Source organism: Loxodonta africana, chromosome 4, assembly GCF_030014295.1.
Source record: "Loxodonta africana isolate mLoxAfr1 chromosome 4, mLoxAfr1.hap2, whole genome shotgun sequence".
NCBI lineage: Eukaryota > Metazoa > Chordata > Mammalia > Proboscidea > Elephantidae > Loxodonta > Loxodonta africana.
The window spans coordinates 108,550,865-108,565,412 of record NC_087345.1 but is presented as its reverse complement, the minus strand read 5'-3'; the positions used below and the strand labels follow the sequence as shown (position 1 = coordinate 108,565,412).

Sequence of the window (14,548 nt, the reverse complement as noted above, 5' to 3'; positions counted from 1 at the left end):
GACCTCATTCCCTTCTACTCCCTACCTGCTCGCTACCCTCAGCCCTGGAACCCTTTGATCAATCCTTGCAGGGCTGGATTCTCCCCTCATGCAAGTCTCAACTCAGACTTCACCAGCTCAGAGAGGCTTTCCCCAAACTACCAACCTGAATTCCCCATCACTCTCCATCACATCCTGTTTCACTCTCTTCACAGCACTTGAATTGCTCATTTGTTTGTCCATTATATACAGTCTGTCTTCCTCTACTAGAAGGGAAGCTAAACGAGAGCAAGGATCTTGTTCTCCTTATTCACCAGGACATCCCTGGGACCTAGAACATGCCTAGCACATGGCAAACCTGTTGCCATTCAAGTCAATTCTGACTCACAGTGACCTAAGATGACAGAGTAGAACTGTCCCATAGGGTTTCCAAGGCTATAATCTTTACAGAAGCAGACTCCACATCTTTCTCCTGTGTAGTAGCAGCTGGTAGGTTCAACCCATTGACTTTTTGGTTACCAGCTGAGCATTTCAACCACTGTGCCACCAGGGCTCAATAAAGATCTGTTGATGAATGAATCAATGAACGAATGAATAAGGCAATGGAGGGAATAACTGGAAACGAAGACTTTAAAAAGCAGGACTTTTAAGGGACTACACAGAAGATCCAACCGGATGTGAAAATTATCAAACAATATCATTAATATCACGCGCAAGTAAAATTTTGTTGAAGATCATTCAAAAGTGGCTGCAGCACTGTATCAACAGAGAACTGCCAGAAATTCAGGCTGGATTCAGAAGAGGACATGTAACCAGGGATATCACTGCTGATGTCAGATGGATCCTGGCTGAAAGCAGAGAATACCAGAAGAATGTTTACCTGTGTTTTAAGGACTATGCAAAGGCATTCGACTGTGTGAATCATAATAAATTAAGGATAATATTGTTGAGAATGGGAATTCCAGAACACTTAATTGTGCTCATGAGGAACCTGTACATAGATGGAGGCAGTGGTTTGGACAGAACAAGGGGATACCACATGGTTTAAAGTCAGGAAAGGTGTGCATCAGAGTTGTATCCTTTTACCATACCTTTTCAATCAGTATGCTAAGCAAATAATCCGAGAAGCTGGACTCCGAGAAGAACAGGGCATCAGGATTGGAGTAAGACTCGTTAACAACCTGCCTTATGTAGATGACACAACCTTGCTTGATGAAAGTGAAGAGGACTGGAAGCACTTACTGATGAAGACCAAAGACCATAGCTTTCATTATGGATTGCACCTCAACATAAAGCAAACAGAAATCCTCACAACTGGACCAATGAGCAACATCATGATAAAAGGAGAAAAAAATCAAAGTTGTCAAGGATTTCATTTTACTTGGATCCACAATCAACATCCATGGAAGCAGCAGTCAAGAAATCAAAAGACGCATTGCATTGGGCAAATCGGCTGCAGAGGACCTCTTTAAAGTGTTGAAGAGCAAAGATGTCACCTTGAAGACTAAGGTGCACCTGATCCAAGTCATGGTATTTTTGATTGCATCATACACATGAGAAAGCTGGACAATGAATAAGGAAGATCAAAGAAGAATTGATACTTTTGAATTGTGGTGCTGGTGAAGAATATTGAATATACCATGGGCTGCCAAAAGAACGAACAAATCTGTCTTAGAAGAAGTACAAACAGAATGCTCCTTAGAAACAAGGATGGCGAGACTGCGTCTTACATACTTTGTACCTGTCAGTACAAAGAGTGTCAGCGGAAAAGAGGAAGACCCTCAACAAGATGGACTGACACAGTGGCTACAACAATGCGCTCAAGCTTAATAATGACTGTAAGCATGGCGCAGGATGGGGCAGTGTTTCGTTCTTGTACACAGGGTCACTACAAGTCGGAACCGACTTGATAGCACCTAACAACAACAACAGCAACACAGAAGAATAAAAAACAGCAACCTGAAGTGGTAAAGTGCTAACACTAGGAATAGAATTTCCATATTTGTTAAACTCTGACTTTCCCATGGCTTGAGCTGTTTTAAAGGCAACCCAATTTAGGGAGCATCTGTACTGATAAAGCTATGCTAATTTTCATGGCTGAGTCAAAGTATTAAAAAAAAAAAATGCTAAGGCTAAAAGGGCTTCAGAAAGTCCTATACTCTAAAAAGATTTTTCTGCATCCTTAAAAACAGTTCTGAGAGAAGAGTTCCTGAGCGTCCTCCCACACTCAGGCTACAATAAATTCAAATCAAAATATAAGGAACAGGAAGAGAGAACATAGGGAAAGTAAAGACAGCTCTCCTCCCGCAAAAAACAGAGGGTGCCTGTTCTCTGGTGCCAGGGGCTCTGCCACCACCAACAAAGCAGTAAAATGTTTGCTCTTCTTAATTGAGGCTCCATAGACCCATACCTCACCCGTGCTTCCAGATGCTGGCAGACAGCAGGGCTTCTGCTTGATTCCTCCAGCTGCTCCTTTCTTACCCAATTTAATACAGGAGAGGAAGGGAAGAAGAGAGGGAGAAAAGGAGGCAGGAACGAAGGTGGTAAACTTAGAAATAACTGACACAATGCATCGCTCCCCTGTTAGCACACACTGCACTAGCTGATGCTGAACACTGAGAATGCAGACCGACAAAGAGCCCCACCCAGTACCTCATCATGGACCACATGGTTCCTGGAGACACTGGAAATCCACTGCTCTTGGGTTCTGGTGGCAATGGGGGGTGGCAGGCACCCCAAGCTCCTTTGTGAGGGAACCGCTGCTTTCCATTCTCCCGGTGAGGGTGCGCTGGCAGTGAGGAGGGCTGAGGGCACCCAGGCTGCTGGGGGATGCACTGATGGATGACCCCATTGCTCCTATTCGTGCAGAGAATCAAGGGAAAACAAAGTCAAATAGAACTACAAGGCTTACAAGAAAAATAGCAGTAGCCTGCCCCACACACCCAAGCCCTGCTCCCTATAAGCAAGCAACCATCGTCAAGTCCTGTAGTTCTTTTGTTTGTTATTTATCACCATATTTTAAAAATAACAAATACATGATTGTTTTCTGATTTTTTTTTTTTTTCAATTTTAGACTTTATCATATTGACTTCCTACTACAGAAGACTAGGACTCAGTCCTTCTTACCCAGTCCCCAACACACACGTGCGCACACACGCACACACACACACACAGAGACATGCACACACACACACCTTCTCCCCTCATTCTCAAAATATAATTTTTGGTTGAAGTGGTATTTTGTGTTTACGTTATGATTTTGTATAATATTGTTCTTAGCTCAGCCACTCAATGTACTTTGATTACATTTTTCTTTCTTGACTCCTCTAAGATACAATTCATAGCCATTAGATCAGCTAAACATTAAAAAGTCTCACACTACCAAGTGATGGTGAGAATGTGGAGCAAAGGGGATTCTAACACACTGCTATAATCACTGCCAAGAGCAATGTCTCAGTACGTTATACAGTGAACATGCATCTGCCCTTCATTCCAGCAACTACTACATCTGTTTGTGCCTAGAGAAACCCTCACCTGTATGCACAAGAATACATGCACAAAAAACTAGAGGCAGCACAGACAACAATAGAAAAAAATGTGGAAATAACCTAAATTCCAAATCCAGAAGATGGATGAATAAATTGTGATGATTAATTACTCTACAGCATTTAAAATGAGTGAACCACAGCTAAAGGTATAAACACTGATGAGTTTCAAAATCGTAATGTTAAATGAAAAAAAAAAAAAAGCAAGCGATATCCTTTATATAAAGTTTGAAAATATGTAAGACAGTACTATTTATGGGGCAGTTCTACTCTGTCCTGTAGGGTTGCTATGAGTCGGAATCAACTCGACAGCAATTGGTTTTGGTTCGGTACGCATATAAGGTAAGGGCACACACACACACACACAAATCATGGAAATGAGAGGCATCAAATCGAGAATTCTGGCTACCTCTTTGGAGCCCTAGCGGCACAGTGGTTAAGAGCTCGGCTGTTAACCAAAAGGCTGGAAGTTTGAATCCACCAGCTGCTCCGTGGAAACCCTATGGGGCAGTTCTACTCTGTCCTATAGGGTTGCAATTGCCTCAATGGCAATGGGTTTGGTTTTTTTTTTTTTTTTTTTTTTTTGGCTACTTCTAGGAAGAAAGGAAGGGAACTGAGATCAAGGAATTTTCTGCATGTTAGAAATTATGTTCTAATTTTCAAAAAAAAAAGAAGGAAAAGAAAAAAGAGAAAGTTAACTTTCAGAAGCCAATATTTCACTGAAAACGTTTTCTGTGAGAGGTAACACCTAATAAAAGAAATCCACTCCATTTGTGTGGCTTAATCTTACAATTTGGGAGTAAACTGCTCTTCACATAGAGAAGAGTTTCTAACGTTTGTTTCTGTTACTGTTGCTTTCCTGCTGCCTGAATCACACAAGGGAAGATTTCAAGAATCATGCAGTATAAGACGCTTATTCTAAATCAGCAGACGAAGCAGGGAAATGGATCCCTAGAGTTGTACAAAATAGCGTGCATGTGCATTATTTGGGAAAAATAGTCACAGTTTTATGAGGTTCTCAAAGGGACCCATGACCCCAAACCACTCAGAATTGCTGAGCTGATATAACTGTCTCATGATACAAACAGCCCAGGCCCTCAGTAGCAGATGTACTGGGAGGCCTCCCAAGTGCCTGCCTCGTGTTCCTGCCACGAAAATAGTGGTGCTAACCATGTGGCTCTGGAGTCACACAGACACAGGAACAAATCCTGGTTCCATCCCTTACTAGCTGTTTCATGCTGGGCACACTCCCCTCCAAGCCTCAGTTTCCTCCTCCGTATAACAAGAATAAGAGCCCCTACCTCATGGGATTGTTTATGAGCATTAAATGCCCTAATAATGGTAAATGATGTGGCACAAGGCCTGGCACACTGCCAGCATGCAAGAAATATTACCTGTTATTGGCCTGTCTCCCTGTTACATACTGTTTTACAACCATACAAGGCCTTTACAGCAGTTTCCACAATTGTAATCTACTATCCACGTGATTACTTATGTATGTCTCCCCCTAATCGCCTGGTCTTTGGGAGAAGGAGCATTATCTGTCTTGTGCTCAGGAAGGCACACAATAAGCACGTGTTCAACAGCAGATAAAAGGATGAAGGAAAGAACGAATGCCTCCAATTACACAGAGCTGTAGAGGGTCGCATTGAGTCGGAACTGACTCAACAGCAACAGGTTTTCTGGCTGTGAGAGCTAAAAGTTTCTTAAAAAAAAAAAATACAAAGAGCATGGACTATGAGATTTCTAAGCTACATATTTATATTAGCAGTATTGCTTCCATAGAGCTTCTAGTAGCTTATTGTGAGAGTCAAGAAAAGATTATTAAAGGAAGAGAAAAAAAAAAATTTAACCCCCCTTGAAAAGAGCCCGCTTAACAGTAACAGTATGAAGAGGAGTGAAAGTGTGGGCTAGAAAGTCACAAGACCACAGGGGACGTGAATTCCAGAATGACATTAAACTAGCTCTGCACTGAACCAACTGAGAGCATATACAGTCAGTTGTCACATCCTTTTGCTGCCAGAAGGCAAAGCAGAAAGAAGTTGAGAGGCAGGTACAAGGGGAGCAGGAAGCAGGAGGGGTTTACAGCTTGCTCTCTAAATGAAGGCTGGCAATGCAATTACTCCCACAGGTTGAGAGGGAAAAGGAATTCTCATTTAAGTCAAGGGAAAATTCTCAAGTTCACAGTTTGCTTGGCATGAGCTTGGGTCAAAGGGATAACTGGACTCCTTCCTTTACATGCCTCTGAGATTTACAGACAGCTAATGGAGCACTACACTTTATTTAAATCATCTCCAAGTATCACATGCCTAGCAGGGACAGTGATCAGAATCTCAGGACTCATCTCAGACTGTTGCCACTCAATTGCACCGCTCTTATCTTTTTTTTTTTTTTTTATCTTTACATCAACAAGTAAAACAGAGTACAGAATAGAGGAGGGGAAAAAAAAAAAACAGGCAGGATTTTTAAAAGTCAAAATCCTTCATCTGACAAGACAGGAGAATAAAACAGCTATATTTTTCAAAAGTTCAAAAGTTACAGGGCCTTATAATTACTGAAAACCTAGGTTCTACATGTCAAATTGTTAGTAACTATGGATTTGATGGGGAAGAAAATCATGGTATTTTCTTAAACTTTTAATATGACTTAGTCATTCCTCTCACCTATAATTCACAGGATAAAATGAATATGCTTTAAGTTTTTTGAATGAAAATGAGCTGGTAAATAAACTTATTCTTTAATTTAAACGTGATTCCTGTATGATTTACACCAGCCCTTTGTGTAATTCCAAGAGGCACCACCCAAAGCTTTTTGGTGACAGCATCATCAGTAGAGCAAATAAACAGGCTCCAAGTTAGCAGTGCTCTTTGATGGATAGCACTCATTTGAATACAGCGATTCGAAGCAGGCTCTTAAAAACTATTAACATTTGCAACCATTTCTTGTTGTGCATCAAGATTTTCTTAGTGCTACTTAGTCAGAATCTACTCTGCTGCACACAACAGCAACACACAACCAAATCAAACTGGCAATATAAACTTGCAATTAACATAGGTGTTTTTCAATTTCAAATTCTGGGCTTACAAAAACTACTTCATAGTCCTCGCTGATTTTATAAAAACATGAGAGCTTGAACATATAAAATGCATATATGTTAATGTCTTGTTCATTATGTTAGGGTTCAAGGTGAGATTACATTTAACAAAGTGTTCTTTTATTTTTTTTAATAGAAGTTTGGAAACCATTGTTTTAAGTGATTCCTCTCTGGATATGCAACTGCTTGATACGAAAACTTGAAATTGACTTACGATTTATCTTGCTTGTGGGAGAGGGAAAAGAGATCATAAACCAGGCACACTCCAAATACCGTGATGCCTGTCTCCTTCACCAGCATTGCACAGGTCCCCAGAACCAAACTGAGCAGCAAGAACAATGGAGAAGCTGTGGGCGGGAAACATTCCCCAACACAACACTGATCCAAACTCCTGAAAAATATATTGAGATTTCTTCAGTCTAAGAAAAAAACGTGGATTACGAAGAAATACCACCTTTTAAAGATAAGGTCTAACATCGATTTCATTCTAAGTAATTAAGTAGTTGAGCAAAGATTTCTTCAGGAATGTTCATCATAGAATTATTTAAATTTGCAAAGATGGAAAAAAAGTCAATATCCAACACTAGAGAATTTGGTACTTAAATTATAGAAAATGCTAACAAACAGTATAAAGCCATTTAGAATGCTGCCATAAATATATGTTTAATGACACAGAAAAATGTTGAAGTGAATATATTTTAAGCAAATAACGCAGGTTACTAAACAATATGGATGGGCTCTGGAGCCAGGTTCCCTGGGTTCAAATCACAGCTCTGCAGTAAACAGTGTGATATGCGGCAAGGTACTCTGCCCCTCTGTGCCTCAGTTACCTTGTGTGCGAAATGGGATCATAGCATTGCTGGGAAGATTAAATAGTTTATTATAGGTCAAGTGTTTATCACAATATCATTATAATTTCAGTGAAAATGTCTTTATATACAAATGTTCTAATCTTAGTCTTTTCTTTTGGCTAATCCGTATTTTTATTTATTTTCTATGAATAAGTATTAGGTGAAATGTATTTTTTCTCAGTATAATTTCCAACAGGGATTTTCAAAAACTCTCCAGTCCAGTGTTGTGGATTCTTTCTTTCACTTTTACAAAATAGAATCAGCCTCATACCATGAAACATCACTGATCCCTCCAGCAGCTGCCACACCCATCTGCTCCTACTCCTTTGAAGTGAAGCCAATATTTCTATAGCTGTGATGTCCTGCCGTTATTGTTTTATCTTGGACTACTTCCATGAAATTATATACAAATTTTTCCACAGACATGCATTCCTCTAGAGAGCTGACCCATACCTTAGATTTCTAAAAGTGAGAATGGCATGCCCAACAGAAACCCATAACAACCTAGCTCATTGCCACACAGATGCAGATACGCTGCAGGCCTACTCATGTTCCCGAGCAGAACAACCGCAACTGAAAAAGCCCGAGAGAACAAGTTCACACTAAAAAGTATTAATCTTGTTATAAAACTATAGTAAACAAAACAATTACTGATTTGGGTTTTTTAAAAGATTTTCACGATTCTGTACAATTAGGAATACAGTAACCAACCAACCAACCCATTGCCGCCAAGTCAATTCCAATTCGTAGCCACCCTGTAGGACAGAGTAGAACTGCCCCATAGGATTTCCAAGGAGCAACTGGTGGATTCGAACTGCCAAGCTTTTGGTTTAGCAGTGCAACGCTTAACCACTGCACCACCAGCACTCCAGTGGGAGGTCACAAAGTCAGGGCTAGAAGACCAATAAGAGCCTCCTCTCTTTAAAAGAAAACATAACTTCCCCGAAAAACCTAACCCACCACAAGATTTGATTCATTTCATTCTTGATCCAAGGCCTAATGGTTTATAACAGGGTTTCTCAATCATGATACTATTGGCATTTTGGGGTCAGATAATTCTTTGTTGTATGCGCCAGCCTGTGCGTTGTACGGTGTTTAGTGGCATCCTTGGCCTCTACCCACTAGATGCCAATATCACTTCTCCAGCTGTGGCAACCGAAAATGTATCCAGACACAGACAAATGTTCCTATGTCAGGGAGGAAAGACAAAATCACCCCCAAGTGAGAACCACTGGTTTAGAACAGTTCTTCTCAAACAGAGTCACTGATTTGTAGGATTATAGGGTTGAGATGTTTGTTACGGAAACACCTCAATCTAAAGAACAAAGTTCATAAATCCCTAACCAGGCATCCTTCCAGAAAGCATGGCAACATGATTCACCTCCCCCCTTTGCCTGGGCAATGCTGAGCTATCTGTCCCCACTCACATTCCCTTTAACTCACCCCTTTACCTGTATGAATGGTAACAACTCAGATAACGATCTGATCACTTCTGTGCTCTGGTGAAAAGTTGGGTACACTGCAAGACCACAGCTGAAAGCTGAGAAACACTACTTTCAATGCCGCCTTGTTATTTTAACCTCTGAGCCACTTTGGCAAGGATTAAAAACAGAAAAGAGAGAGATAAACTAGATGAAGACCAAAAAGAAAAGGAGAAATTAAATAAACCACAGGCATATAAGAAAGGGTTGTACCCAGTTTATTTTGGCTCACAATTAAGATTCCAAATTGTATTTATGGTCAGAAAATAAAGTAAGACGAGTCAAGAAGTAAGAGCTTGGCTTTCCAGCCCTGGGAGATCACTCCCTTTATAAGGCTATGATATGGTTCAGAATGTAGCTAGAACAGATAGCAACCCAAGCATCAGGGAAGGAGAAGTTTTCTTATTCCCAGGCCCCAGGAAGCTAAGAATTTCACTGCCAAGAAACAGTCCCCCTTTCTCACAGGCAGATGCTCACAGTGCACACACATGGCAGAGACTCTCTGAGGACAAGAGAGGGTAGCATGACCATAATCACAGAGAAGGGCACTGGCTGCCATACATACCTACTGTAGGAGAGAAAGGTCAACAGAAACAGCAGACACGCTAACACGTCAGCTCTGCCAACAATTCCAGCCACCTAAAAGTTTAAAAAAAAAAAAAAAACTCAAAATTATTTTCAGAAAAGCATTACCAAACCATGTTTATAGATGAATTAAATGTACACATTGTTCTTCTTTAAACTCTGATATATGACTAACCACCTCTGGTTATCATATATATTTAACGATTAGTTTATAGAAGGAGGAAAAAAAAGGAAGGAGATGACGTTCATGGTTAACTTCATTTTTAACCTCGTCTTAAAAAAAAAAAAAAATTTTTTTTTTTTTCGTCTACAGAGGGTAAATGCACAGCATCAAAGTTCACTCATTCACTGATTTAGTCAAAACTATCTTTTGAACAATGACTGAGTGTTACACACTGCTAGTTTTTGGGTACCAGAGTACTAATGGACCAGAGGGTATTTACAGACTACTACGAAAAAAAAGAACCCCTGGTGGCGCAGAGGTTAGGAGTTCAGCTGTTAACCAAAAGGTCAACAGTTTGAACCCACCAGCCCTACGGGGCAGTTCTACTCTGTCCTATAGGTCTCTATGAGTTAGAATTGACTCAACGGCAATGAGGTTTTTCAGGAAAAAGTAAGTTGAACAATAAATAATTCTGATAAGAATGGTAATGAGTCTGAACTCAGGATTGCCACATCTGTGGGGGCATATGTGCTTGGTGTATGTGTATGTGTATGTATATTTCTCAGCTCTGTCACTGCATGGGCCTAAAAGCTAGATGCCCCAGTAGCCAAAAGCAACCCTGGCACTAACCACAAATCATTCCCCTGCTAAAGAAAATGTGGTCTCCTTGGAGGAGTGTCTGATTCAAGGGCTGAGGCTGGGGAGATACAAGAGGAGCCTGGATCCTTTTCTTATGTCAGAACGTAACGAAGGGCTCAAAAATGACAAGTTCATATCAGAAGGACACAGGAGCCAGTAACAGGAGCTCCCACTGACCAAATGTGAGACAATTTGAACAACAAAATCAATAAGGACAGGAATGAATTATAAACCATTGGGGAAAATAGAGGTCTATAAGTCAAAACCGATAATAAACATATAGATGAATGAATACTTGTATACATACATACATATAGCAAGCCAAGTGAATGGGGAAGAAATAGAAAATTCTTTACATGCAGAAGCCAGTTAGTGAATATGGAGGGAGTGATAGAGGCGGAAGATAACTATTTCACATCCATCAGAGTAAAGTCTGCATCAAGCAAGAAATATCAACGGATGTTAAATCAATGGATGCTAAAGTAACTCGGATGAAAGTCTGATAAGGCAGAGGGCGTTCTGCATGGTTTCAAAGTGTCTCCTCACCGATTATTATTAGCTGTAAAAATACAAAGAAAAGAATAATTATACTTTGGAGAAATTGGATTGCAACTGAATTATATCTTGGCCAGGTAATCAAAAATTAATGTCACCAATAAAGGGCAGAGAGGTACTGCATGCTTCTGCATGCCATACCCTGAGAAGGACAAAACATCACTTATGTAGTATTCTGGCCAGGAAAACAAATCCTGTATACAATCATGAGAAAACATTAGGCAAACACAGGATGAGAAACTTCTAAAAAGACATATATTTATATGCATGTATTTATATATTAACAAATTATAAAATATAATTATGTTTTTTATTGTGGTCTCTATGAGTCGGAATTGACTGGATGGCAACAGGTTTTTTTTTTTTATATGTAACAAATCATTTGCCATTTCAACAGTGACAGTAGTTATGCTTATCATGTTCAACCATCATTATCCATTCCAAATTTTCCCATTGCCTATAACTGAAGTTCAGTAACCCCTAAGAAGCGAGTCCCTCTTTTCTCCTCCATCCCACCCACCCCTAAGCCAAACAAACCCATTGCCACCCAGCGGGTTCGGACTCACAGCAACCCTACAAGACCAAGTATAGAACTGCCCCATAGGGTTTCCAAGGCTGTAAATCTTTACAGAAGCAGAATGCCACATCTTTCTCCCGGGAAGCAGCTGGTGGGTTTAAACTACACCAACCTTTTGGTTAGCAGCCAAGCACTTTAATCACTGTGCCACCAGAGTGGCACCAGTCACTAGTAACCACTAATAAACTTTGGTTTCTATATAGTTGTGTATTCTAGATATTTCATAACACTAAATAGTATATCTATATCTATCTACATATAGTGATTTAATCATTTTAACACATATTATGATTTAATATATATTACATATATTATATTATAAATATATACTATATATTTATGCACTTACATACTGTTTACATATATTAAATGTTATGTTTATAATATTCATTTATATAGCATAAATTTTTAATACACTATAAATCATATATATGCATTATAAATTATGTAACATTTAATGTATTATATACTTTATATTTAATATAATTTGTATTATATAACTATGTATTGTAATAATTACATCAAAATGTTTAATATTACATAAATCTTTAATGTAAGTTATCAAATTATATTTAAACCTATAAATTATATGATAAAAAAACATTGGAAGCCTGATAACTGTTCCAAACTAAAATGATCTAAAGAGGACTAAAGAGAAATGATGACTAAGGCCTTTGTTCTTAGAAAACATACACTACATTACTAAGGTGTAAAAGGGCGTAAATTATGCAACCTACTCTCAAATGCTTAAGAAAATAGTTAATATTTTTATAGACTGAGGGAAAAAGAAGAATGGTAAAACTCGTGTAGCAAAATGTTAAAAACTGATGAATCTGGATATGGAATATGGTCATATTATTCTTGCCATATTTTTCTATTAATCTTTTTGAAATCATCTTTTAAAATGTGCTAATTCAGAAGGGGGTTGAAATGGAAGAGAGGTAGGGGACAGACAGCTGTTCATAATCTCTGCATTTTTTGCACTGTTTAAGATTAGGTGTGAAGCCCTGGTGGTGCAGTGGTTAAGAGCTTGGCTGCTAACCAAAGGTCAGCAGTTCTAATCCACCAGTCACTCCTTGAAAACCCTATGGGGAAATTCTGCTCTGTCCTATAGGGTCACCATGAGTCAGAATCTACTCGACAGCAGCAGTTTGGGTTTAAGATGTATCAGCGTTTCTTTTATAATTTTTTTTAAATCTAAAATTACAGGGGAAAAAATGCAATATAGTTCAAAGGCTGCTTCAAAGAGAAGGTCACACTGGAGCTGAATCTTAAAGCTGAGGAGGAGATCACAAGGGAAACGCGCAGGGTTGACATTTCAGGCAGAGATACAGCACCACCCAAACCACAGAGGACTGGAAGTTTGTGGTGTATAGCAGAAAATATTTTTCCAGGAAATGTACCCATAAATATCCTCATAAAATGAACACACAGAATGCAGTCATAAAGGAGACGCAATGAAACAAGCTCGGAGCTAGACCATGCCAGGTTTGAATCCTGGCTTCTTCGCTTTCAGCTGAGTGTCCATGACAAGTGTTTCCTAAACTGTCTTGAGGCTTTGTGTTGTCCCCTTTGAAATGGGTATAACATCCCGTACTCACGTGACTGTAATTAACGAAATTATATGTACAAAGTACCTGCTCAATAAATATTGGTGCCTTTCCCTCCTTTTCCTTTCAGAGAAGGGGGTGGGACTCTCAAGCACTGAGACTGATTTTCCTGCGTGACTTGTGGAAACCCTGTTTCTACTTTAAGGTTTACATGGATATTTTAAGTTATACTTATTAGATGATTTAATAAACTTATTCGTTAAAATTTAAATAATTATTCAATTGTAGGCATGTACATGGATTGGCATCAAGTTACATATAGAAAAAAATTCTATTTCAACCTACACAAAGAATTAAATTATGAATTAAATAATGAATTAAAGAATTTCATTGGCAGAACAGAGCTGAAAGCTATTACCTAATGTGGCCGCTTGGACCACACACTGTTCATTGATTTGTTAATCCATAAGGAACTAGAATGCCAATCAGGAAAATAGCATGATGCAAAGAAAGGAGACAGTAAGAGTGTGGTGTCACTATAGCGTCAAGGCCCAACTCAGACTCAGTCTATAAGGATTGTATGCAGTTCACCTGTGAAGCTCAGGTCTCTTCGGGCTACCCAAGTGTAGCTTAGCGTCACCTGCAAGGCTTCCTGAAGGTTAAACAGAAAGCCCAGCTCGCAACCAACAAAGTCTTGGGATAAGGCCAGGCATCTGGAAGAACACTCATCACAGCAAGACTGTGCATGACATGCAAGCTGATACTGGGTGTACCAAGCTGGAATGAGGCAATCAGAAGCTAGGCAAGCATAACTAATGCATTAAAGTGCCCTGAAGTCCAGCTTCTCACACTGCAGCCAGTTAGTGTGCCAGCTGGATGTGGCCAGATATAAAGAACTCCGGAGAAGTTCAGAGGGTGTGCTGAAAATGTTGGTGCTAAAATTCACAGACTCTACTACCAGTTCCAAACCATAACCATGCATTGAACTTCTACTCTACACTACTGTTGTGCTGGGGTCTCCAGAGGAACAGATTGGATTTCTAAAAACAAAGCCCTCAACCGTTTTGATTCAATTAGTCAATATTATCATGTTCAATAACTGTGTGTTTTACTCCAGTCAACAAACATTTTCCAAGTAAACCCTCTTTTGACTCTCCACCTGATTTTAAACTTCTTGAGGCGATTGTATCCCTCCAGTTGGCATAGTACCTGACAAATACAATATTACACGTGATACCATGAAACTGTATGTACCATAAAGAGAAAAAAATAACTGCCATGAGAAGACAGAAAGGATTAATTTTGGCCAAGGATCTGGGAAGGAGTCTGGAAGGGCTGGGCTGTGAACTGTGACTTAAACGATAAATGTGAAGTTTTCAGGAAACTGAAGACAGGGGAAAGTGAATTGTAGGCCAGAAAGGGAACCAAAAGTACATTCCAGGAAAAGGAAACAACAGAGGCAAAGAAACAGAGGTCTAAAAATACATGGGCTGTTTCCGAAAGGGCATAAAATAACAACAGCATGGAGT

The 14,548-nt window shown here is 39.5% G+C and overlaps 1 protein-coding gene across 1 annotated transcript in view; it reads right to left on the bottom strand.

Annotated features, from left to right (window-relative positions):
- The window catches only part of TMTC1 (transmembrane O-mannosyltransferase targeting cadherins 1), a 336,358-nt gene that overhangs the window by 298,633 nt on the left and 23,177 nt on the right, over positions 1-14,548 (bottom strand). Inside the window, exons 3-5 of the mRNA XM_023555130.2 lie at positions 9,516-9,589; positions 6,833-7,009; positions 2,632-2,835 (exon numbers count right to left, since the gene is read on the bottom strand). Coding sequence (XP_023410898.1) covers positions 2,632-2,835; positions 6,833-7,009; positions 9,516-9,589 — 455 coding nt within the window. The remainder of the gene's footprint in view (positions 1-2,631; positions 2,836-6,832; positions 7,010-9,515; positions 9,590-14,548) is intronic.